General features: G+C 45.2%; 1 protein-coding gene across 10 annotated transcripts in view; it reads left to right on the top strand.

The window, feature by feature from the left end:
- LOC118215014 (serine/threonine-protein kinase BRSK2) overlaps positions 1-21,030 on the top strand; it is a 172,231-nt gene extending 151,201 nt beyond the window's left edge. For 2 of the 10 annotated variants that reach the window (XM_035395355.1, XM_035395360.1), the window contains exons 14-20: positions 2,015-2,693; positions 3,361-3,409; positions 4,933-5,056; positions 9,463-9,643; positions 11,020-11,109; positions 19,314-19,378; positions 20,591-21,030. In XM_035395355.1, the coding sequence (XP_035251246.1) occupies positions 2,015-2,693; positions 3,361-3,409; positions 4,933-5,056; positions 9,463-9,643; positions 11,020-11,109; positions 19,314-19,378; positions 20,591-20,746 (1,344 nt within the window). In that variant the 3' untranslated portion in view covers positions 20,747-21,030. Of the gene's footprint in view, positions 1-2,014; positions 2,694-3,360; positions 3,410-4,932; positions 5,057-9,462; positions 9,644-11,019; positions 11,110-19,313; positions 19,848-20,590 lie in introns of those variants that run through there. The other 8 variants (XM_035395358.1, XM_035395362.1, XM_035395357.1 and 5 more) reach the window with 8 other exon arrangements.
- Positions 21,031-27,169: the final 6,139 nt, after the last annotated feature.

Consider the following 27,169-nt stretch of genomic DNA (forward strand, 5'->3'; position numbering starts at 1 on the left):
GCCTGGCAGAGCAGCACCAGGGAAGTGCAGTACAGGCCTGGCAGAGCAGCACCAGGGAAGTGCAGTACAGGCCTGGCAGAGCAGCACCAGGGAAGTGCAGTACAGGCCTGGCAGAGCAGCACCAGGGAAGTGCTGTACAGGCCTGGCAGAGCAGCACCAGGGAAGTGCAGTACAGGCCTGGCAGAGCAGCACCAGGGAAGTGCAGTGCAGGCCTCGCAGAGCAGCACCAGGGAAGATACTCAGTACTTGCTGATGTCTGTGGGTCACATACTCAAGCAGTCAGTGCATGCAAAGGATATGTGACAAAGTACTAAATATGACCAATTTATTTTACATAACATCAATATATTCCATTATGGTGCCCTGAAATAGGGGCTATGTATAGAAAGTACTATCATTTCTACAGGGTGAAACCAAAGTGTATAAAATGCCCTTAAATAAAAGCTGAGTGTGCACGTTAACCATATGTGAATTGTTTGATTACATATCAAAAATTGTGGAGTGCAACACCAAATAAAGAAAGAAAGTAAAAATTCTCTGTCCAAAACATTATGGAGCTGACTCTATATTTAAAGCTGAACAGAGCCTGAGGACTTGAGGCCAGCTGTTGTCCAGAATTCCAGATCTGGTTTCACCTTGAAAGTTGAACTATTGGTTTTTCACTTTATTCACTTTTGTTTCATTACAACTCACCGTTTCCATTTTTATTGAGAGTGGGCGACCTGAAGTAAACTGAATAAAATAAGAAATAAAAAGTTCTGTCATTTGTTCTGTCATTCTGTCATGTGGGATCCTCGTTTCACCCTTAAGATTATGTTTGGTCACAGGAATCCGCATACGCTGGCATCGACGGAAAGAAGCTGAGGGTCTATACTTTGTGTTTTAAAGCCCTCTTTGTCCACTCAGGGCTTACATTCTGTCCTCACTGGCCTGAGACGAGGAAATCCTGCTTAGCTAATACTGCTAATCCCTCTGCTCTGAGTAGCGCGCACAGCTCTTACAGCTGGCTTCTTTGAGCGGGCTTACAGATGACAAATCTGCCTCTCACTCCACACCATGTCTTCTTCTCCAGTTATATAAAAAGATTTTTTTTTAAAGTACATAAAATTAAATAATATGAAAGCTTATCCTGCCTCAGTTTCCACATGTGAAAGGGGTATGATCAGACAGTCTGCTGTTTCAGAGTTCTGCCCAAGTTTTTTTTTTGAGGGGAATTTCTTTTTGCACATATGTGTGTCCTCCGGCAATGTGTGCTGTTTTTCCTTGAATACTCATTAAGTGCTGAGAACACTCCCGGCTAAAAGTGTTTCCCCGGTGACGAGGATTATAGAACAAGGGATAAATGGCGTCAAAAAAAAGACCAGTGGTTTCCCGTCGCCCACTCTGAAAGCATGCCGTTTGTGTTAGGGTAACCCTAACTCTAACCCTAACTCTGAAAGTGTGCAGTTTGATTATAAAAAGGGAACACCAGCCATGCCAGTGTCCTCTGCTCTGCCCCCCATCTCCATGGTCCAATCAGCAGCCTCGCTTTCGGCACAGATGCTCCCAGACACTGACCCTTGCGTGTGTCCTGCTTGCTTGGTCCCTGCCAGCAGTTTGTTTTTTATTAAAAGAGGAAGCAAGGCTTTTGTTGCAGTTGTTATTTTTATCTGGTTTATTTGCTTTTCAATGCTTTTACTGTTGTTTTTTCTTCACTTTTTGGCTTTGCTGTTGTCTTGTGTTTTTGCTGAGGGTGAATGAGCTAACCGCATGTTTTTTTTTCCTCTTTTCTTTTCTGCACTCCCACACTCCGCTCACGGTTTGGGCTCCCACTCATCCGCCATCTTTCTGTCTTTCCATTTTCTGATGTTTGTGCATTCCTTGCTTTCTCTTGCTGCCTGAAAACACCTCGTGGTGTGGGGGTTGGCATTGGCTTTGGTGTTTCCGCAATTGGATATGTGTATCTTGGCACCTGTGCTGTCCCCAACCCTCACCAACCCGCTGCTGGATGGTGCATGGCCCCCCACACACACAGCCGGTCAGGCGGTTCTTCATCCCCCCCCAGTCCCCTGACCTTTCATGGTCCCCCAACTCCAGCCCCACACACTCCCCGGAACCCCGCCCCAATAGGACTGGAGCGGTCACACCCACCCCCAACTCCTTTCAGCCAAAGACAGGGACCCTCCAAGCCAATCCAAAGACACAGACACTCCCGGCAAAGCCCAAAGTCGCTGAGAAACCCCTCCAGTCCACCCGATCCAACCCCCTGCCCAACACAGTTGCCAACCCTTCCCCTGCCAAGCTCCAGTCTTCCCCAGCTCACCAAATGCAGAAGAACCCCCCTTCAGTGCCCAACAGCCCCCAGGTGCGCCGGCCGCCCCTGGCAGTGCCTCCCCAGCTCTCCTCCCCCTTCTCCCAGGTGGTTCCCCTTTCCCCCATCCGGCTGAGCCGCTTCCACCCGGTAGCTGGCAGTGACCACAACACCAAATCTATCCCCATCATACAGGTGACTCCCCACCCCTCCCCTAGGGGGAGCCCTCTCCCCACCCCCAAAGGAACGCCGGTGCACACGCCCAAGGAAAGCCCTGCAGGCACGCCCAGCCCCACGCCGCCGCCCAGCCCCTCCATCGGGGGCATGCCCTGGAGGACACGTCTTAACTCCATCAAGAACAGCTTTCTGGGGTCTCCGCGTTTCCACCGCAGGAAACTGCAAGGTATTCTGGGAAGGGGTTACTTCCTGGATAGAGTTTTGAATTATTGATAAGGAAGAGGAGGGGTAACAATTGCAAGAAACTCATTAGAAATGTTTATTAATGCACCCCACTAGATGTAGTGCCCTTGCTTCCTAAATTGACTGAATTGAATTGGAATCGACCCCAGTTCTGATTGAGGTGTTTTCATATGCTCATAAAAAAGTTGGCACTGGTGCCAGGCTAGAGGTGAATCTTAAAAAGTGAAATAAATAAAATGTTCCTCACTTAGTTTAATGGTCCCCTGTGTAATATATCTTGGCTGCACCTCAGAGATGAAGTTTTGACCTGGAGATTATTTGTCTACCTGGGGGTTTATGTACTTGAAAGAGAGACGTGCCTTTTCTTTTAGTTTTATCATATACATACATCCCTGTCAGGTAGCCTTGCTATGTATAATGTTTCCTCTATATATCTTTCTTTCTGTAAGTCTGACCAGACATGTGTCCATCTTAGAAATTGGACAAATTTTAAGCTGAGAAAACTTGACTTGTGTCAGCTGATTTAGTAATACACTGGATACAGCACATTCTGAATTGAACCTTGTCTGGAGGAAGTGTTAATAGCAGTGAGTGCTTTAATCTGCCACCTTTGACCCCTGACCTCTGACCTGTGCACCTTCACTTTGCAGTTCCCACACAAGAGGAGATGTCCAGCCTCACCCCAGAGTCTTCCCCTGAGTGAGTAATCATCTTGCTTTCTCTCCATGATTGCTTTTCTACCAGTCACTCTCCAGGAATATCTTGGAAAATATAGAAAAGTAATGGAATTTGCCCAGATAGGGTCTGCTCTTTAAGGGAAGGGTCGGCTCTTTAAGGGAAGGGTCTGCTCTTTAAGGGAAGGGTCGGCTCTTTAAGGGAAGGGTCGGCTCTTTAAGGGAAGGGTCTGCTCTTTAAGGGAAGGGTCTGCTCTATAAGGGAAGGGTCGGCTCTTTAAGGGAAGGGTCGGCTCTTTAAGGACAGGGTCTGCTCTTTAATAGCCGTAAGTTTATGGAATAAAGGAACTTCAGAAACCTGAACCTGCTCAAGCCTTCAAATCAGTTCCATTTTGCTGCTGTAGTGCTTTTTGCAGAGGCACCGTCATTGTCATAATTGTGTAGTCCTTTCCCCTCCCCCCTCCCTACCTGATCTCCATACCTAATCTCCATACCTGATCTCCATACATAATCTCCATCCCCCCTCCATACCTGATCTCCATACCTGATCTCCATACCTAATCTCCATACCTAATCTCTATACCTGATCTCCATACCTGATCTCCATAGCTAATCTCCATAGCTAATCTCCATACCTAATCTTGCCATAGCTAATCTTTATAGGTAATCTCCTTGACTAATCACCATAGCTAATCTCCATAGCTAATTTCCATACCTAATTTCCATACATAATCTTCATTGGTAATGGCCATAGCTAATCTCAATATCTAATCTTTTTAGCTAATCTCCATAACTAAGCACCGTAGCTAATCTTTATAGCTAATCTCCATACCTAATTTGTCATAATTAATCTTTATAGCTAATCTCCTTGACTAATCTCCATAGCTAATTTCCATGCATAATCTTCAATGGTAATGGATTTAGCAAATCTCAATATCTAATTGCCAAAAATAATCTCCATACTTTATCTCCATACCTAATCTCCATACATAATCTTCATTGGTAATGGCCATAGCTAATCTCAATATCTAATCTCCATACCTAATTTCCCTAGCTAATAAGCTTCCCTGAAATAAATGTAGGCCTTAAATATCATAGTTAAATAAGCAGTGTGTGGTTGCCCACTTAATACATAATGTGAAAACATGCACCAGGAAAGTGGACTGTCCACTCTCCTTTCCGCATCAAAAGAATATGGTTAAACTATTCATGTCAACCACCCATTATTATTAATAGTAAGATCCTTTTGTAGATGCTCTTATCCTGAGCGACAAACCATAGTGGAGAACATCAGTGTAACTCTTGGGAATACAATAATGCGGTAACACCCCTCTGTGTACTCTCTTGTTGAATTTACACTGGAGACCATTATTCTTGTACTTATGGTTTGTATGGAGCTGCTACTTTGCTTGTATGCTTATCTGTGTGTTGTATCTTTTTGGTGCAACAGAGGGTGTGGAGAAGGAGGTTAATCTCTGTAGCATTTGATAGTTGCTTGAAAATCAGAATGATAAACATGTGTGCTTTTCTTTTCCTTTTGCGTGACAGACTTGCCAAAAAATCCTGGTTTGGTAATTTTATCAACTTGGAGAAAGAGGAACAAATCTTTGTGGTGATCAAGGACAAGCCATTGAGTTCAATCAAAGCAGATATTGTGCACGCCTTTCTCTCAGTAAGTTTACATTTGCGCCCCCTCTCCATTTCACAAGCCATTCTCCTCGTCTCGGTCTCATAATGGCTTGAAATTACTGCCAGGACCACTTGTTTATTGCAAATATAGACCACTGTTCTCATGCATGTTATCTGATTGGTAGGGTGCTGGAATTATAGCTGACATGCTGATTGGCTTTGCCCCAAGGTTGCATTTGCACGTGTGCTAATACAGCTATGATTTATGTAACAATTCAGTAAAGCACTCGTCTTCGCCCTGTCCATTTTCCTTGGGTCTACTGCATTCTTTCTAGGTCAATAGAAAAATCAACACAGAGCATGGATCATTAGCATATAGATGTGCTTCCATGAATGTGGTTTGTTGAAGAACAGTGTGGCCGGAGGTGATGTTAGCGCTAGTATTAGCTGAAGTAAACTAGCGAAACCATTTTGTGAAAAGTGGTTTTCATTGGCTGAGAAGTTTATTTGATCTTCCTTGTTAACTCGGTATCTCGGAAACAGAGATGCTTGGGTTGACAGGTTAGTCAGAATGAGGGAGATGACCCCTTAGGGGGCCGTGGTGTTGTGTGTTGAGGATGTGTGGTGTTTTGTGTTGGGGGGGGGTGTGGTGTTGTATGTTGAGGGGCCGTGGTGTTGTGTGTGTTTTTTTTTTGCCGTTTTCTCCCATTTTCTCCCCAATTCAGTCGTTATACCAATTCCCCGTGTGTATCACAGTCCTGGTCGATGCGCTATCTGGGGAGAGTGTAGACTACCGCATGCCTCCTCCAATACATGTGGAGTCGCCAGATGCTTCTTTTCACCTGACAGCGAGGAATTTCACTGGGAGAGCGTAACACGCGCAGAGGTTCACGCTATCTCCCCCAGATCCCCTCCCCGCTGAACAGACCAACCAGTAGGAGTCGCTAATGCAACGATCAGGACTCATACCCTCACCGGCTGTGTTCGTAGGAACGTCTGACCAAGCCGGAAGTACCACTGCCAGGGATTGAACCGGGGTCTCTGCGGTGGTAGGCGAGTGCTTATACCTCTACACTACCCAGACGGCCTTGGTGTTGAGGAGGTGTGGTGTTGTGTGTTGAGGGGATGTGTGTGTTGAGGGGGCGTGGTGTTGTGTGGTGTTGTGTGTTGAGGGGGCATGGTGTTGTTTGTTGGGGGTGTTGTGTGATTGTTGGGGGGCTGTGGTGTTGTGTGTTGAGGGGGTGTGGTGTTGTGTGTTGAGGGATGTGGTGTTGGGGGGGGGGGGGTGTTGTGTGTTGGGGGTGTGTGGTGTTGTGTGTTGGGGGTGTGGTGTTGTGTGTTGAGGGGTGTGGTGTTGGGGGTGTGTGGTGTTGTGTGTTGAGGGGTGTGGTGTTGTGTGTTGGGGGTGTGGTGTTGTGTGTTGAGGGGTGTGGTGTTGGGGGTGTGTGGTGTTGTGTGTTGAGGGGTGTGGTGTTGGGGGGTGTGGTGTTGTGGGTTGGGGGTGTGGTGTTGGGGGGGTGTGGTGTTGTGTGTTGAGGGGGTGTGGTGTTGTGTGTTGGGGGGTGTGGTGTTGTGTGTTGGGGGCTGTGGTGTTGTGTGTTGGGGGTGTGGTGTTGTGTGTTGAGGGGGTGTGGTGTTGTGTGTTGGGGGTGTGGTGTTGGGGGGGCGTGGTGTTGTGTGTTGGGGGTGTGGTGTTGGGGGGTGTGGTGTTGTGTGTTGGGGGTGTGGTGTTGGGGGGTGTGGTGTTGTGTGTTGGGGGTGTGGTGTTGGGGGGTGTGGTGTTGTGTGTTGGGGGTGTGGTGTTGGGGGGTGTGGTGGTGTGGTGTTGGGGGGGTGTGGTGTTGTGTGTTGGGGGTGTGGTGTTGGGGGGGTGTGGTGTTGTGTGTTGAGGGGTGTGGTGTTGGGGGGTGTGGTGTTGTGGGTTGGGGGTGTGGTGTTGGGGGGGTGAGGGGGTGTGGTGTTGTGTGTTGGGGGGCTGTGGTGTTGTGTGTTGGGGGTGTGGTGTTGTGTGTTGAGGGGGTGTGGTGTTGTGTGTTGGGGGTGTGGTGTTGGGGGGGCGTGGTGTTGTGTGTTGGGGGTGTGGTGTTGGGGGGGTGTGGTGTTGTGTGTTGAGGGGGTGTGGTGTTGTGTGTTGGGGGTGTGGTGTTGGGGGGTGTGGTGTTGTGTGTTGGAGGGTATGGTGTTGGGGGGGTGTGGCTGAGCCATGCTACTGGAATCTGATTCAGAAGACTGGATAAGTGGCTCTCTGTCTGCAGGACTGATCAGTTTCAGCTTTTATCAGTACCAGGAAGTGAGTGATTAACAACATGATGTAATTTCCCTAGAGACCCAAAATGCCAAACAGCGGATTCAGAACACCTGAAGTTCATCTGAAGCCTTCTTCGTGATGTGTCCATGCTTAAATGCTAAGCTGTGTTTTTGAGGTTTTAAATGTTTCAAGCCTTCAATATTTAATGACCTATCGATATAGGCATGGAACAGAACAGAAGTTCATTCATTAGCGTAAAGTCTCTGTGTCTCGGGCACTCCCATTGTGACGGAGGAACGCTGTTCTCTTGAAGTATGCCTTCTCAGTGTTGTCAGGAGACTGTGGTGTCCCCACTCCCTCCCATCGCTTCTCAATTTATAAAAGTTAATTTGAAGATTGGGCAAAGGAAACAAGTTCATCCTTTGTGTGCCGTTTGCTTCAGGGCTTCCGAATTTTGGAATGACCTTACCTGGATCCTGCTGGAAGCAAAAACTGTTTTTGGTTTTTAATAAAGTTTCAAGCCTTGCCTTTTTAGCCTCTCATTGAACATCTACTTTTTAGTCAAATCCCTCCTTCAGTTATGGTATTTGGAATATTATATGGGCTTAAAACTACTGTACAATAGTCACCAGGCAAACTGAATTGCTTTTTGTAAATGGCTTTGTATAAACCAGCTTGATGGATTCATTAATTGACCGACTGATTTATTGATTGCTTGTTTGGTTGGTTGGGTAGTTGGTTGATGTGTTGATCGGTTGATTCTCGCTGTGTTTACCTGTGTGCTCCCACACAATCACTCAGTGTGAGCTGATGTTCGGAAACACAGACGTTTCCACTATCCCATATTGATAGAGAGGGAGGACATTCGCCCAAAAATACGGCTAGGTGCTGACTGATGGAGAGAGTCGTAAAAATAGAAGAATAGTCTCTTACACACACACACACACACACACACACACACACACACTCGCACACTCACTCACACACACACTCACACTCACACACACACACACACACACACTCACACACACACACTCACACTCGCACACTCACTCACACACTCACTCACACACACAGACACTTACACACACACACACACAGACACTTACACACACACACACACACTCGCACACTCACTCACACACACAGACACTTACTCACACACACACACACGCACTCTCACACTAACACACATACACACTCGCACTCGCACACTCACTCACACACACAGACACTTACACACACACACACGCGCACTCTCACACTCACACACTCACACACACACACATGCACTCACACACACACACACACACACACACTCGCACACTCACTCACACACACAGACACTTACTCACACACACACACGCACTCTCACACTCACACACTCACTCACACACATACACACTCACACTCACACACTCACTCACACACACACACGCACTCACACACACACACACTCACACACGCACTCTCACACATACACACACACACACACACACACTCACACACTCACTCACACAGACACTCACTCACACATGCACACACTTACTCTCACACTCACGCACTCACTCACACTCGCACACTCACTCACACACACACACACACACACACACTCTCACACACTCATACTCGCACACTCACTCACTCACACACACACACACACACACACTCACATACTCACTCAGACACTCACACTGACACACACACACTCACTCACTCACACTGACACACTCACACACACTCACACACACACACTCACTCACTTACACACTCACTCACGTTAAGCAAGCTGAAGATTCTCCACAAGGGGGAGCTATTAACACTCAAGTGGTTGAATGGTGCTTTGCATCAGTGACACTGTGTGTCCTTGTTTTTGTAATAAATTACTTGGGAGCATAGTAGAGTGTGTCAATTCCCCCCACTGTCCCATATAACATCTCTCTGTCATTTGCAGGAGCAACACAAATCCAGCTAACACAAAACAATCTCACAATGATCCTGTGAGGTAGTGGAAAAGTTATAACATTGGCAAAACGATCTAGCAACATGATGAGAACATTTTATGTTAGGTGCAAACATTCATTTCCACTCATCAATGCAAAGCCTTTGTATTCTGAGTGTTCAGTTATGGTGTTGAATATGGGTGTACACACTTGGTGAGGTGACTCTCCCCCCCTCCCGGTGACCCCCCTCCCTCACAGATCCCCAGCCTCAGCCACAGTGTGATCTCACAGACAAGTTTCCGGGCGGAGTACAAGTCCACTGCTGGGCCCACGGTGTTCCAGAAACCCGTCAAATTCCAGGTGGACATCACCTACACCGAGAGCACCGCCGCCCAGAAGGAGAATGGAATCTACTCTGTCACCTTCACGCTGCTTTCAGGTAGCCACGGCAACCGGGGAACCTATACACCCCCTCCCCCCAATCACCCCCTCTCCAGCCCCCCAGACTCAGCCAATCACATCAATAGAGGGATTGAATAAAAGGCAGTGAGTGAGAAAGATGAGAAAAGGAGAAAGGATATCCAGTTCCCTGGCGTTCTGCCCCCTCCCTGTCTTTATGAAGGCCTTCACTGCAGGGGCACATTGGAAGAGCATCAGGGGTAGAGGGGCACTTTTCTGTGGTAATCACAGGGAATTTTAAACCTGCTGGGTTTCAAATGTCAATATAGAACACACTATACTGCAGGCATCTGTTCCGAACCTCTCAATATAGAACACACTATACTGCAGGCATCTGTTCCGAACCTCTCAATATAGAACACACTATACTGCAGGCATCTGTTCCGAACCTCTCAATATAGAACAGACACTATACTGCAGGCATCTGTACCAAACCTATCTCTCTTTCTCTCTCTCTTTCTGTCTCTCTCCTTTTCTCTCTGTCTTTCTCTATCTCGCATTCTGTCTCTCTTTCCCTTTCTCTGTCTGTCTCTTTCTCTCTCTCCCTCCCCCTTTTCTCTATCATAATGGACAGTAGGCTGTCAGAGAGGTAATTTTCAGTTCAGATATTCTAGTAGCTGTTGCTGTTTCATAAAGGTCCAATTATGGTTTATGAGGCCATTAAAGTAGGAAAAAACTCTGTGTTTCTGTTTAGCCCAATGCTTTCCTCTGTACCCGTTTATCATATACACCAGTGCCTTTTAATGGGATGTGTTTTAGTTTATCATATACACCAGTGCCTTTTATTGGGATGTGTTTTAGTTTATCATATACACCAGTGCCTTTTATTGGCATGTGTTTTAGTCTACGTTAAACAGTCTTTCACTTTGGGAATTATCTGTGATCCAAACTAATTGTGTCATTGCAATTTTCCATTTTACAGTTTAACGGTCATCCTGCATAGTTCAAACTATATTAAATGCAAATTTAATGCATTCAGCTTTTAAAACGTTGAGTAAGTCAAATGTCAGTTTGAAATATTTTATCATTGCATTGGAACTGATTTTATTAAAGGTCATATAGTGCAATACGTCACCTACAGGCATTGCTGCCAAGATTAGTTTAAACGCGCAAATCCAAAACAATGTTTGCATTATAGTGTTCTTACGCTGGTGAATCCTTAAGTTGCATCCCCACTGGTCATTTAATTGCGCCCCTGCTGGATCTTCCTGTAATTGCATCCCTACTGATCTGTCCTTCAGCTGTGCCTGCCCATACTGGCGCACCCTTTCTTTATTTGTGAACCCTTCTGTGTGCTCTTAAATGGGGTCCTCGTCCGTGCCTGCTTTAATCTGGCCTGATGTTTGGCTGTGACAGGCCCCAGCCGGCGCTTTAAGAGGGTGGTGGAGACGATTCAGGCACAGTTGTTAAGCACACATGAGCAGCCAGGTGTCCAGCAGCTTTCCGGTGAGTAAACCCCAGCACCTGCAGTGTTCTGCTTCCTGACACGCCATCCTCTGCATGCATGCGCCACACCCATGGCACCAAGCTCTGCTCCACACCGCACCACTGGCCTCCTGCAGAGAGGGGGCGCTCTCTTGCTCGGGCCTACCCTCGCCTCCCACTCTCTCCCCCATGCATCACGGGTGACAGCATCATCTCGCCTACCTCAGGCCTACCAGTGTGTGATAATGAGATCTTTGAAGAGAAAGCATGTCACTGCGGTTACGTGTGTGTGTGTTTGTGTGTACACATGTATGCGCATGTGTGTGTGTGTACACACGTGCTTGTGTAAACGGACCGGCAGTTCCAATGAGACTTCTTAAGACAAGCCTTCCAGTCAGCCAGCACTCACCAGCCCTGCTCTGCCATGCTTAGAAACAAACCCACAAAAAGAGCCGGAAGTCATCAGCCTCCAATCAGCATCCTCTCCAAGAAAATGCAAGAAAATCTGTTCAATGCCACAGCCTTGTATTTTCAGTCGTACTGTAGATATTTAGAGTTTGAGTGAAATCTGTGTCTCTTGCTCTGACTGCCCTGTGACAGTCTACAGCCAGTCCCTAACTTTCCAAAAAACACTTCCATAGTAGCTTAAACCCCCCAACTGGCCTAGGCTTCTCAGTCAAATTCCCTCTGGCCTTGAGCAATTGCCACGTGTGGAGTTACGGCTGCTGTAAGCAAGACTGACAGGGAAGAAAAGAAGACGGGAAAAAGAGAGGTCCCCTGTGTTGGTATAGCTCTTTGTGTTCTGTTCTCCTGGTGAACATCCTGATAACAGCACCCCCTGCTGACTATATGTGTCATTACAGCAGCTTAAACTTGCAGGGTTCCAGTATTTAATTGATTAACTTTAAACTCAGTAATCTTCTGGTGAAACACAGTTTGTGGAACCAACTGCTGGGGGCAGTGTTAGTAAGCTGTGCTGCAAAAAATGCATCCTTGTTCATCTTTTTGAGTGCCAGTGTAATTTTTTTTATTATTTCACCTTGAATTGATTCTGGGCATTTGGAGGGCATGACAAGGAAAAACAGAACGCTGGCAAATAATTATTTGAGATTTTTTATTCACCATTAACATTCCTACAGATTACTGGGAGTTTTTAAAAAGAAATGCATTTTTTTTTTTTTTTTTAATATATTTTTTGGGCTTTTTTAGCTTTATTAGACAGGATAGTGTAGAGAGACAGGATGAACTAAGAGGAGAGAGAGGGAGAGACATGCGACAAAGGTCGGCGGTCGGACTCGAACCGCTGACGTCGCGGCTCGCAATGAGCCTGTGGAAAGCACTCTATAGGCTACGCCACTGGAGGCCCCAAGAAATGCATATTTTCATAAATCTTCAGAACAAAAATAATTGTTACATGTGATTGTATGCATTGGTAAGTAAAAAAATTTTCTGGGGAATCATAGTGATCTGCAGGAATGTTTCTCAGATTTTACTGGAATCCTAAGTGTTTCAGGTACATATTTGAGCACAGGTTGGTAACTGACTGTTATCAGGATGATCCAAGCGCCAGGCAGGCTCCCTTTCATATCGATGTGGGTAAGGGTTAGGTTAAATGTGTCAGATCCTCCTCTCATTACGCTTTGTGGAGCCTCTCCACCTCCCTATCTTTTGCTCTCTTTTGTCACACACACAAACATACACATTCTCAAGCACACACACGTGCGTACACACAGACACACACATACTCAAGCACGCACACATGCGCACGCACACACACACACACACACACACATTCAAGCATGCACATGCACGCGCGCGCACACACACACACATATTCAAGCACGCACACATGCGCACGCGCACGCACACGCACGCGCGCGCACGCGCACATGCGCATGCACACACACACACACACACACATTCAAACATGCACGCGCGCACACACACACACACACATACTCAAGCACACACACATGCGCATGCACATGCACGCACACATACTCAAGCATGCACGCACACATGCGCATGCACACACACACACACATCAAGCATACACATGCACACGCACACACATGCACCCACACATACTCAAGCATGTGCACGCACACGCACACACACATACTCAAGCACGCACGCGCACACACATGCACAAACACATACTCAAGCACGCACACGCACACACACATACTCAAGCACGCACGCGCACACACACATACTCAAGCACGCACACGCACACACACATACTCAAGCACGCACACGCACACACACGCACACACACATACTCAAGCACGCACGCGCACACACATGCACCCACACATACTCAAGCACGCACACGCACACGCACACACACATACTCAAGCACGCACACACACGCGCACACACATACTCAAGCACGCACACACACATACTCAAGCACGCACACACACGCACACACACATACTCAAGCACGCACACACACGCGCACACACATACTCAAGCACGCACACGCACGCACACACACATACTCAAGCACGCACACGCACACACACGCACACACACATACTCAAGCACGCACGCACACGCACGCACGTGCACACACACATACTTAAGCATGTACATGTACACACACAGGCAAACGCACATACCCATGTACACGCACACACACGCATGTACACGCACACCCTCGCACACACACGCACACCCTCGCACACACATTCTCAAGCACACGCACGCACACACACGCATGCACACACACAGACGCATGCGCGCACACACAAGCATGCATGCACACACACACACATTTACACACTCACGCAAACACGCACACTCACACACACAACCATGCACACACAATCATGCTTGCACCCACAAATATACACTCACACACACAAACACGCGCGTGTGCACACAAAAACACACACACACACACACACACACACACACACACACACACAGATGCACACAGGCATATTCACACAAATACACACACTACATGGTCAAAAGTATGTGGACAGCTGACTTTTCAACATCTCATCCAAAATTATGGCCATTAATATGGTGTTAGTCCACCCTTTGCTGCCATACCAACCTCCACTCTTCTGGGAAGGCTTTATACTAGGTGTTGGAGCATTGCTGCAGGGATTTGCTTCCATTCAGCCTGAAGAGCATTAGTGAGGTCGAGCACTGGTTGGGCTTTGCGATTAGGCCTGGCTTTCCAATTGATCCCAAAGGTGTTGGATGGGGTTGCACACACACACACACACACACACATGCATGCATGTACGCACGCACGTCGTGCACACAAACATGCTCATACATGCACACACACACACACACGTATGCATGCATGTACGCACGCACGTCGTGCACACGAACATGCTCACGCATGCATGCACACGCACACACGCACACACACACACACACACACACACACATACCACATCACACCATCCTGCTTTTCATCCTACTGCTGCCATCCTGTTTTCTGGTGTGGGCGTGACTCTGCCCTTGGAGATGAATGGCAGCTGCATCCTTCTGCAGAGTGTGACTGCAGTCAAGCAAGTGCATGCCAACATGATTCTGATTCTCCTGGGTACATGATTAAGAGTGTATGAGAGATTCAGCGCTGTTAAATCACTGTTATCATTTTTAGGAGGATAGTGGCTGTAGTGCGGTACAGTATTTCTGAAATTGTCAACAGCCCGTCAGAGAGCTAGGATTTAGGGTCCAAGGACCATCCAGCAAAGGTGTGTGTGTGTGTGTGTGTGTGTGTGCGCACGCACTGGGCTGTGTTTGTGTGTGGGAAGGTGGGGTGTGTGTGTGTGTATTTTAGTGTAAAACATTTGTGTTGTATACATGGATGTGTATGTGTGCTTTGGTGTGTATGTTTTCAATATGTGTTCACATTTGTCTGTTTCGGTGTTCTGGATTTTTTGAATATGTGAGTTATGCAAGTACGGTAAAGACTGGATGTTCTTAATTTCCCCAGCAGGACATGTATAATGACCTTGGTACACTGGGATATCGTGCCTCTGTATTTAATTTAGCATAGCATAACATAGCATAACATAACATAGCATAGCATAGCATATGTTACGTTCAGCCCCTGGCCAGTCGCAACATAAACAAGATCACACAAGATATTCGCAATTCAAAAATATTTTTAATTAAAGAACGCTACAAAAGAAAATAAATGCGCAGTGTAGCCAGACTGCAGGTTGTCCTCTGAATGGAGAGAGAGAGAGCATCAGCCAGAAGGCCCCTTAAGTAGGACCCCTTCCAGGTGACACCAATTTCCTATTAGGAAGACAATCAAAACAAATGTTGCAACATCACAAGCAGCTAGGGCACAAGGTCAGGGAACCATAACAGCATAGCATAGCATAACATCATAACATTACGACAGGAACAGGCCATTCAGCCCAACAGTGCTGACCGTTTTCCTGACTAAATTGTACCTTGTGCTCTGATTACCTATAGTAATCAGTACCTAGTAATCAGACTAGATAGTATCTAACACCATATCAAGCCTGGCCTTGAAAACCCAGTTTCTGCCTCTACTATGTGAACTGGCAGGCTGTTCCACACATTGACCACTCTCTGCGTGAAAACATTCTTCCTAATGTCTGTATGGAATTTACCTTTTGAAATTTCCATTTATGTCCCGTTGTTCTACTAACAGAACTCAGAAGAAACTCTTGTAGCTCTCTTTGTCGATCTCCTTTGTGAAATTAAAAGTCTTAATCAAGTCTCCCCTAAGTCTCCTTTTACTAAGCTTGAAAAGATTAAGCATAAGACTTTCCTCATAGCTTTTATTTTTCATACCAGGAATAAATTTGTTTGCTGTTCTTTGAACATTTTCCTCTAGATCTTTCTTGTAGTACGGTCCTCGGGATAGCACACAATACTCCAAGGATGGTTTAACAAATGTCGATAAGATAAGAATAACTTCCTTGGATATCTACTCAACACTTTTGGCTATGCATCCAAGCATCCAGTAGCTTGTCATGCCTCCTAGTATGACTTAGCATAGGTTAGGTCAGAGTAATGTTTACTGTGTGAACTGGACTTAATATGTTCATGGCTATGAATAACTGTTACAAAATTAGTATTGTACCTTAATGGACCTGTGTTTTGTAGTTGTTCCAATGACCTTCGGTATACACTTATTGTGCGTCACTTTTGATTAAAGCGTCTGCTAAATAAATGTCATTTAATGTAATCCTGTTGTATGTAATACTGCTCAGTGCCTAGTATCTGAAAGGCTTTGATCATCCATTACCCCCAAATTTTTTTCAAATTGAGCACATTCCAGTTTTGTTCCTCTCATAAAGCTGTCCTGTTTTATGTTTTTATTTCCCACATGCAGAACTTTATATTTGGCTATATTGAATTTCATTTGCCAGGTTTCCGTCAATTTCTGGATTTTTAAAAAATCTTCTCGGATTGCTTTATTAGATTCTAAACTATTAGCTGGGACCCCCAGTTTTGTATCATCTACAAAATTTGGCTAATGAACTTTCTATGTCCCTGTCAATGTCATTTATATAAATGAGGAAGAACATTAGTCCCAGCACTGATCCTTGTGGGACTCCGCTTCCCACAGTTCCCTGCTCAGATAATATCCCTCCTACTACTTACTACTCTTCGTGTTCTACCCTGTATCCAGTTCTGAATCCAGTCTGAATACGTCCTCTAATTCCTATTGTCTTCATTTTGCAAACAAGTCTCTCGTGCAGTGCCTTATAAAATGCCTTTTGTAAAAATCAGAGTAGATAATATCATACGCCTTGCTATAATCAAAACACTTTGTAGCTTCTTCAAAGAATATCAAGAGGTTTGTCAGGCATGACCTTCCCTTGAAAAAACCATGCTGGCTCATTTGTTATTTTCAAGAAACACTGTAATTTCCTGGATTTGTATGGTCCCCCTTCGTATTATATTGGTACTATATTACCTTGTTTCCAGTCCTCAGGTATTTCTCCAGTTTTTAAAGACGGTCTAAAAACACCTGCCAGTGGTTTAAAGATGATCACACCTAACTATTTGAGTATTCTTGAGAATATGCCATCAGGGCCTGCTGTCTTATTTGTCTTTAGTTTATGTAATTTATCCAGTACTTCTTCATCCTCTATCTCAACATCTGCTAAGACATTCTGAGTACTGCATATGCCTTCTAGTCTATTAGTAACCCCTTTTCTAGTAATACTCTCAACAAAATAACTATTTAAGGCATCAGCGATATCTTTATTCTTATAAAGCTCCTCGTTGTCCTGTTGCATCTGATATCCTCCTTCACTTTTATTTTCCTATTACAGTATTGAAAGCACTCTTCACAAGCAGACCATTTGCCATTGGTTGTGCCATATATATGATTTGGCAACTTATTTTTTTCAAGTGCGAACACACCCTTAACTAGTGGGGCTCTATGTCAAAGAGCAATTTGATGTCATTCTTTGTAAGTTTTGTATCCTAATTCAGATAACATGTTTATGTTGAATATGGAGTTTAATATCAGCGTAAGCGTCCAAGGCTGGCTCTGGTCCACTAGCTAGAGAAACAGCCTATAAAGCTGGGAGAGTCAACAGCAACAGTCCCAGATATAAAAGTTATTGCTTTAAGTATCTTTGCTTACATTTCTTTTCATCAGTAAGCAACTACAAATAATTTCTTGGCAATTATTTCTGCTAGGACCTTCATTGAATGAGGAGAGCCAAGATCTGTGTGTGTGTGTGCGTGCGTGCGTGTGTGTGTGTATGTCTGTGTGCGCACGTGCGTGCGTGCATGTAGGTGTGTTTGTGTGTGCGTGTGTGTGTATGCCTGCATATGTATAAGCATATATGCATGCAGATGTGTGTGTGCATGTGTGAGCATGTTTGTATGCACGCGTGCATGCATGTGTGTGTATATGTAGGTGTGTGTAGGTGTGTTTGTGTGTGTGTGTGTGTGTGTGTGTGCGTGCATGTGTGCATGCATATGTGTGAGAATGTGTGAGAATGTGTGTCTGCGCGTGCGCGCTGTCAGTGTGTGAGAATGTGTGTCTGCGCGTTTGTGCTGTCAGTGTGTGAGAATATGTGTCTGCGCGTGTGTGCTGTCAGTGTGTGAGAATGTGTGTCTGCGCGTGTGTGCTGTCAGTGTGAGAATGTGTGTCTGCGCGTGTGTGCTGTCAGTGTGTGAGAATGTGTGTCTGCGCGTGCGCGCTGTCAGTGTGTGAGAATGTGTGTCTGCGCGTGTGTGCTGTCAGTGTGTGAGAATGTGTGTCTGCGCGTGCGCGCTGTCAGTGTGTGAGAATGTGTGTCTACACATGCGTGCTGTCAGTGTGTGAGAATGTGTGTCTGCGCGTGCGTGTTGTCAGTGTGTGAGAATGTGTGTCTGCGCGTGCGCGCTGTCAGTGTGTGAGAATGTGTGTCTGCGCGTGTGTGCTGTCAGTGTGTGAGAATGTGTGTCTGCGCGTGTGCGCTGTCAGTGTGTGAGAATGTGTGTCTGCGCGTGTGTGCTGTCAGTGTGTGAGAATGTGTGTCTGCACGTGTGCGCTGTCAGTGCGTGAGTATCTGTACACTGTGACTATGTTTGTCTATCCACGTGACTACATGCAGGTGCATATTTGCTGCTCTGTCTCCCCCTGCTGGCTGTAAGGGATAGGAGCATTGAGACTGGAGCTGAGTAAAAGCTGACAGGGTCCATCTTCAGGCTTCTTGTGTGATCTTGTTGGCCTCCCATTTATCCCAGCCAGACAAAAACTGAGACCCCAAAGCCACACAAATACTCTCCACAGCCAAGAGCTCGACCAAAGGTGTATTAATCACACGTGGTGCTCCCACCTTGTGTGAAACTATCCCAGCTCATGCTTATCTCTGCCATTCCAGTCATATCCTGGGATGTTGCAGGGTTTGTTTTTTTATAGTATAATCTGGTATTAGACAGTCAAGTGTATTTTCTGGTTCTGGTTGTGTTTTGGCTATTCAAACAACAACAAAAAGCTTAAAACAGGTCCATATGAGGATATTTAGTTGAAAGCCGAAATACTGGACACACATTACATTCACACACATATACAGTTGCAGACACATTTACAACATAAAAAACAGCTGTCTGATGTGGTCCATATAGTGGCTCTGAGTCTCTCTTTTACTCCCTCACTCCATCTCTCTTTCTCACCACTTCTCCCGTGAATTCCATTGTTCATTTGTTTGTTCTCTCTCTCTCTCTCTCTCTCTTTCTTCTTTTCTTCCCATTTGTGTACCTAGGCAGCCCGTTGAGTAACTTCTTTGACGTAATTAAACAACTTTTTTCAGACGAGAAGCATGGACAGGTGCCTCGCCCACCCGGCACGCCCAACAAACATACCTCCACTGGCCAGAGGCACGACCACGAGCCCAATGACTCAAAGTGACTAACCCCACTATGGGCCCAATGACTCAGTGCCCCACAGGCAGAGACTAACCCCACTATGGGCCCAGTGACTTAGTGCCCCACAGGCAGAGACTAACCCCACTATGGGCCCAATGACTCAGTGTCCCACAGGCAGAGACTAACCCCACTATGGGCCCAATGACTCAAAGTGACTAACCCCACTATGGGCCCAATGACCCATTGCCCCACAGGCAGAGACTAACCCCACTATGGGCCCAGTAATTCAGTGCCCCACAGGCAGAGACTAACCCCACTATGGGCCCAATGACTCAGTGTCCCACAGGAAGAGACTAACCCCCCACCACAGGTATAAACTAACCCCCACCACGGGCAGAGACTAACCCCCACCACAGGCCCAGTGACTGAAAGAACCCCACAAGCAGAGACTAACCCCACTATGTACCTAATGACTCTGTGCCCCACAGGCAGAGACTAACCCCCCACCACTGGCCAAGTGACTCAGTGCCCCACAGGCAGAGACTAACCCCCACCACAGGGCCAATGACTCAAAGTCCCCCCAGGCAGAGGCTAACCCCGCTATGGGCCCAATAAATCAAAGGGCGCCCCAGGCAGAGACTAACCCCCTTATGGGCCCAATAAATCAAAGGGCCCCCCAGGCAGAGACTAACCCCGTTATGGGCCAAATAAATCAAAGGGCCCCAGAGGCAGAGACTAACCCCCACCACAGGCATTAAGCTGCTGCCATCTATTGGGACACAGGATCAACTTTAAAAGCAAGCAAACAAACAAACAAACATTGCACTATATCAGAGTAATCAAATCAGTCCACCTATCAATAGAAAAATCCCAGCAGAAGTGTAGAAATCTACGTGTGCACCGCAACACTGGTACTGTAAATAATGCCACTTCTTTGGGAATATATATATATATTTTTAAAATTGAATGACTTTGTATAAATTAACAATAAATGCTATGAGTATAACACACAAGTATGCAGGTCTCCTCTGTGCCCCGCACCTCCCTCCCCCCCACATCCCCTGCTCCCAAACAAAACAAACAAAATGAAACAAATCAAAAGACATTGCTTTGGCATTTTCTGTGAAGATTTCTGTCTCCTCTCACCCTTCTGATGGCTTGTTTCTACTACCAGGCATTATCCAGAAAACTTATTAAGCCCCGCCTCCTGCTCCTTGTCCCCACCCACGCACTGCAAGATGGACATTTGTTGATGGAGGGCACTTTTCGAGGCAGGTGGGTTGCCAAGGAAACTGACACCAGGATGTCATCCAGGATGCATAGCCCCTAATCCCAACGCCTCCAAGAGTATTACCTGAGCAAGAGCTCTGCCCCTACACACAGCCCTGCCCCCCACCTGCTCCCTGTTCCCCCTGCCTTCATCTGCTGCAGCGGCCACCTGGAGGAACTGAAGAAAAGCCTTAAAATGACATCATGCCAGTGTCCATCAGGTGTGCAACACACACACACACACACACACACACACATACACACATACACACATGCACACACACACACACACACACACACATGCATACATACACACACACATGCACACACACACACACATATACACACACACACATACGCACACGCACACACACACACACACACACACACGCATACATACACATACACACACACACACACACATACACACACACACACACAGTCACATATACGCATTCACACATACACCCACATGCACACACACACACACACACATATACACACACACACGTTCACATATAGGCACACAAAAATTCTTTATTTAGGTCCACATTTATAAAATACATAAGGGCCCAAATATATTTCAGATGCTGTCTGATGTCCTTCACTTAAGTAGCAGAAAGCATACCAGTAGGGATAAAGCAAACAAAAAGCAGGTTGGACATTTGTATCTCAATTGCACTGACAGGAAACATTATGAGTACAAGAGACGACATCTCCTCCATATACCGTGACTGCCTATAATGGAGGAAACTGAGCAATATTTAGCTAGTCGCTTTGCTCTCCATTTGCCAGCCTCATTATCCTAAGATTTCTGACCACTAGCCTGTGGACATGGCCAAGGCTTCCAAATATAAGAACTAGGAGTTGACACTTATACCCTTGTTCTGTTATGGCTTGTAGTAATGGCTGGTATTTTAACTGTTTAGTAAGATGCTTCTTCTAGACTTGCATAGGCACAGCCTACTTCTAGTAGGAATACCTCTCTGTGGTCCTCATCAGTCACAGTAAGATCAGGTTTGTTTGCACTTACATTTGAGGTTATTATTGCATTGAAACATTTGTGGTTTTACAGTGGAGTTTATATGTAACACAGCAGTTGGATGGAGAATGGATGATACATTTTTAGATATAATATTAACAATTCGATCATGTCTGGCTATGAACAGCCCTTTATAGAAGACACAACCGTTTAGTATATGTGACATTGATTCAACAACCTGTTGATGTCCATGATATAAATAGTAAGGGTCGTGGCTATTAGGATACCAAATGGATAAATTGAGTTTGATTGGTAACACTTGGAGGCGTGCTTTTACAGTGACGATGAGGGTTCCATCATCAATCGCTGCATTTTTAAAAATTGTGTGCAACAGTATGATCCGCTGAAGGAAGGCCGGCACGCTTCCCTTGTAGCCGGAGTCCCATCCAGTGCTGCTGCCGCTGCTGCTGATTAAGCGCTAGCAAATGAGCTCGCACACGATTGATGGGGAGTGCGCTTGTAATTCCATCGCGTCTCACTGTAGCGCTCATGGAGATTGTCGGATCGGTAAACATAGTACTAGAGATGTTCACGGTCTCAGAGTCAGCTCCTCTCCATTCAGCAGAAACACCAGTCCAGTTGTGTAGATCGTTCAGGTCTGGCCAGTCTGAATTAACGCCGAAACCAGCTGCGTTGGTGTCCAGTTTTCCTCTAGGTTTTCTCTTAAAGCCAAGGAAACTGGAGGACGGCTCGTTCGCTCGTGGGACCTTGCATTTTTCTAGATCAAGGAGGAAAGAGGGTCTGGCGAGCTCCCTGACTGTTCTGTCATCGCTGTTGAGCATATTTAGTAATTGAACAAGTCTTGTAGACATATATGCCCATTCATATACACACACACACATACACACACTCACGTACACACGTACACATGCTGCACACAGATACACTTAGGGCCGCACAGACATACATACGGGGCCATATGGACACACACTCATATATACACATACACATATACACACACATGCAAACTAGCTCTCAAGTACACATGTACACACTCACTATAAAGAGGCATGCGCATGGACACATGCACATACATACTAAATCTGGGATTTCAATAATTAAAAGAAAACCAGTAAACAACGGAACTGGGACTACACAGAAGATCAGAAGGGGCAGACTTGTTGGCAAGGCCGACAGTTGACATGGAGCAGTGTGGCATGGCACCATGTCCTTTTTAATGTAGACTTTCTTTGTGAATTTCTGGGTCTAACAACTTTATTAGACCCCATTGCTGCAAATGGACTGGAATTTCAAAAAGCTTTGGGGGGGGGCTAGGGGTGGGGATGGTAGTCGTTGGGAGGGGGGGAAGGATTACACAAATGAATGATCTATTCTGTTGTACAGACTTAATATGTTTCTTACATAAGAGAATGTCTAGTTGTGACACTGTTTAGCTGTAGGGCAGAATTGGAGAAAGCTCCTATTGTTACTTTTTCCCCTTTTGCTTCCAGTATTTTTTGTTATTTAATAATTTATGCAGTGAATCATTTTGGTTTAATCCTTGAATACTGTGTTAGATACGTACATCCAGGTTGATTTCTTCCCCTTCCCCCATATTGTTTCTTTCAGGGCATGTTTGTTTCTGTTGTCCTTATAAGTATCTTTGGTTGGGTGGTTGGGAAATTTTTCTGCAAGATTTGGAGGTCAAATGTTCAATACAGATGTGGATATTTTTATACCGTCCTTATTTATTCTTTTTTTGTTAATTTATTTTCTTAATTGATCAAGTTGTGACTATTTATATAAAAGAAAATCTGTTAGCAGAGAATTGTACGTTATTTATTTACGTCTGGTGTGTTGGCATCAGGGCTGCACCGATTGGTTCATTTAAAGACTTTTTTAAAAGTTTGTCATAATTTAACAGAACTATATGAACAACTACAAAAAGAATTTCTCTCTGTCCCAGCTTCAAGAAAGAAGATCTTGTAGTGTATGTTTAAAATGGTAATTTGCCAGTAATTTAAGAATGTAGATTAGCCTCTTTGTGAGGAAATTATCTTCTATTGATATCTGTCCGTTTCATATCATTGTGTGTGTACAAAAGCTTATGAAAAAAATACTCTTGAACCATTTTTGTTGTAAATAGTTGAATTTGAGCAACAAATTTCTGAAAAACACAAAGGGGATTCCTGCTCTTGGCTTTTAACCTTGTATTACTGTGTGCATGTCAGCCACTGGCATTTCCTTGCATGACCTTGCTGTAACTGCTCCATAAAACTGTCTCTTTGCCCTGACCTGATTCCTCTCCCTTTATTTCAATACATTTGTTATGGTTTGCCTTTCCCCCCTTTTTCTACTTTCCTCTATCATTCCTTTTTGTGTGCCTGTTTCTCTTTCCTTCCTGGCTCTTTCCTACACCCCCTCCCGTCCTCCTGTCTCGTCCCAAGATCTTGTCTTTTGCAGAGACGTTTACAACAATGCTTCCTCTACACCTTACCTCTAGGATCCCATCACTCACACACGCCCGGAGGATGATTCAGGAACGGGATTGTAATCAGAAAGAATTAAAGCAATACCTGTTGTTATCTCCTTCCTATTTTGTACTTTGGAGAAAATAAATAAATAAATAATAATAATAATAATAATAATAATAATAATAATAATAATAAAAACTTTATAAAAACACAGGATGAAAACGTGACTACAAATGATGGTTACTGAGCAGGAACCAACTTAAAATGTATACCCCCTTGTACAACAATAACTGTGAGCAACTTAAATGCAAAAGAAATAAAATTCATTCAGTTATGATTTATGCGTTTCCTTTTCTGTGTGTCTGAAGACTTTTGGGTCACAGCTGGTAATTAAGATCCCTCCTGTCCTGGGGTGCATTCCAAATTGCTTATTTCATCTCTGCTATCTTCTCTTCCTTGCCTCCTTTGCGAGTATGGAAGGCCAAACTGGTCAAAAAGACATGAAATTGATGTCTGGAATCCTGCATTGTCAACGTGTTGTTTATTTTTGCCTCCTTAGGCAGCGAATGGTTAATAATTAGATTATTTAGGGAAAAAAATGTATTCACAAAAGCAGATTCCTAAAAACTATACCTTAGTATAAAAAAAAAACATTTGCCAAAATAGTCTACTTATTAACCATAAATTGTAATTCTCAGTCTAAGGAGGTAAAAATAAGCGTGTGGAATGCACAAAAAAACTTTTTTTTTTTTTTTTTTTGGCCGTTCTCATAGAAAAGGAAGCAAAGAAAGGAGGCAAGCAGAGGAGACAAGGAAAGAAAGCAAGGAGAGAATGCAAGGAAAGAAAGCAAGGAGAGAATGCAAGGAAAGGAAGCAAGGAATAGACAAGGAAAGGAAGCAAGGAGAGAATGCAAGGAAAGGAAGCAAGGAATAGACCAGGAAAGGAAGCAAGGAGAGAATGCAAGGAAAGGAAGCAAGGAGAGAATGCAAGGAAAGGAATCAAGGAATAGACCAGGAAAGGAAGCAAGGAGAGAATGCAAGGAAAGGAAGCAAGGAGAGAATTCAAGGAAAGGAAGCAAGGAATAGACAAGGAAAGGAAGCAAGGAGAGAATGCAAGGAAAGGAAGCAAGGAATAGACAAGGAAAGGAAGCAAGGAGAGGATGCAAGGAATTGACAAGGAAAGGAAGCAAGGAGAGAATGCAAGGAAAGGAAGCAAGGAATAGACAAGGAAAGGAAGCAAGGAGAGAATGCAAGGAAAGGAAGCAAGGAATAGACAAGGAAAGGAAGCAAGGAGAGAATGCAAGGAAAGGAAGCAAGGAATAGACAAGGAAAGGAAGCAAGGAGAGTATGCAAGGAAAGGAAGCAAGGAATAGACAAGGAAAGGAAGCAAGGAGAGAATGCAAGGAAAGGAAGCAAGGAGAGAATGCAAGGAAAGGAAGCAAGGAATAGACAAGGAAAGGAAGCGAGGAGAGAATGCAAGGAAAGGAAGCAAGCAATAGACAAGGAAAGGAAGCAAGGAGAGAATGCAAGGAAAGGAAGCAAGGTAAGGAAGCAAGGAAAGGAAACAAGGAGAGAATGCAAGGAAAAGAAGCAAGGAATAGACCAGGAAAGGAAGCAAGGAGAGAATGCAAGGAAAGGAAGCAAAGAATAGACATAGAAAGAAAGCAAGGAAAGGAGGCAGGGAAATGAAACAAGGAAAGAAAGCAAGGAGAGAATGCAATGAAAGGAAGCACAGAAAGGAAGCACTGAAAGGACGCATGGAACGAAAGCAAGGAGAGGAAGCAACGAAAGGAAGCAAGGAGAGAATGCAAGGAAAGAAAGCAAGGAGAGAATGCAAGGAAAGAAAGCAAGGAGAGAATGCAAGGAAAGGAAGCAAGGAGAGAATGCAAGGAAAGGAAGCAAGGAATAGACAAGGAAAGGAAGCAAGGAGAGAATGCAATGAAAGGAAGCAAGGAATAGACAAGGAAAGGAAGCAAGGAGAGAATGCAAGGAAAGGAAGCAAGGAATAGACAAGGAAAGGAAGCAAGGAGAGAATGCAAGTAAAGGAAGCAAGGAGAGAATGCAAGGAAAGGAAGCAAGGAATAGACCAGGAAAGGAAGCAAGGAGAGAATGCAAGGAAAGGAAGCAAGGAATAGACCAGGAAAGGAAGCAAGGAGAGAATGCAAGGAAAGGAAGCAAAGAATTGACAAGGAAAGGAAGCAAGGAGAGCATTCAAGGAAAGGAAGCAAGGAATAGACAAGGAAAGGAAGCAAGGAGAGAATGCAAGGAAAGGAAGCAAGGAATAGACAAGGAAAGGAAGCAAGGAGAGGATGCAAGGAATAGACAAGGAAAGGAAGCAAGGAGAGAATGCAAGAAAAGGAAGCAAGGAGAGAATGCAAGGAAAGGAAGCAAGGAATAGACAAGTAAAGGAAGCAAGGAGAGAATGCAAGGAAAGGAAGCAAGGAATAGACCAGGAAAGGAAGCAAGGAGAGAATGCAAGGAAAGGAAGCAAGGAGAGAATGCAAGGAAAGGAAGCAAGGAATAGACAAGGAAAGGAAGCAAGGAGAGAATGCAAGGAAAGGAAGCAAGGAATAGACAAGGAAAGGAAGCAAGGAGAGAATGCAAGTAAAGGAAGCAAGGAGAGAATGCAAGGAAAGGAAGCAAGGAATAGACAAGCAAAGGAAGCAAGGAGAGGATGCAAGGAATTGACAAGGAAAGGAAGCAAGGAGAGAATGCAAGGAAAGGAAGCAAGGAGAGAATGCAAGGAAAGGAAGCAAGGAATAGACAAGGAAAGGAAGCAAGGAGAGAATGCAAGGAAAGGAAGCAAGGAATAGACAAGGAAAGGAAGCGAGGAGAGAATGCAAGGAAAGAAAGCAAGGAATAGACAAGGAAAGGAAGCAAGGAGAGAATGCAAGGAAAGGAAGCAAGGTAAGGAAGCAAGGAAAGGAAACAAGGAGAGAATGCAAGGAAAAGAAGCAAGGAATAGACCAGGAAAGGAAGCAAGGAGAGAATGCAAGGAAAGGAAGCAAGGAGAGAATGCAAGGAAAGGA

Source organism: Anguilla anguilla, chromosome 16 (genome assembly GCF_013347855.1).
Source record: "Anguilla anguilla isolate fAngAng1 chromosome 16, fAngAng1.pri, whole genome shotgun sequence".
Lineage (NCBI taxonomy): Eukaryota > Metazoa > Chordata > Actinopteri > Anguilliformes > Anguillidae > Anguilla > Anguilla anguilla.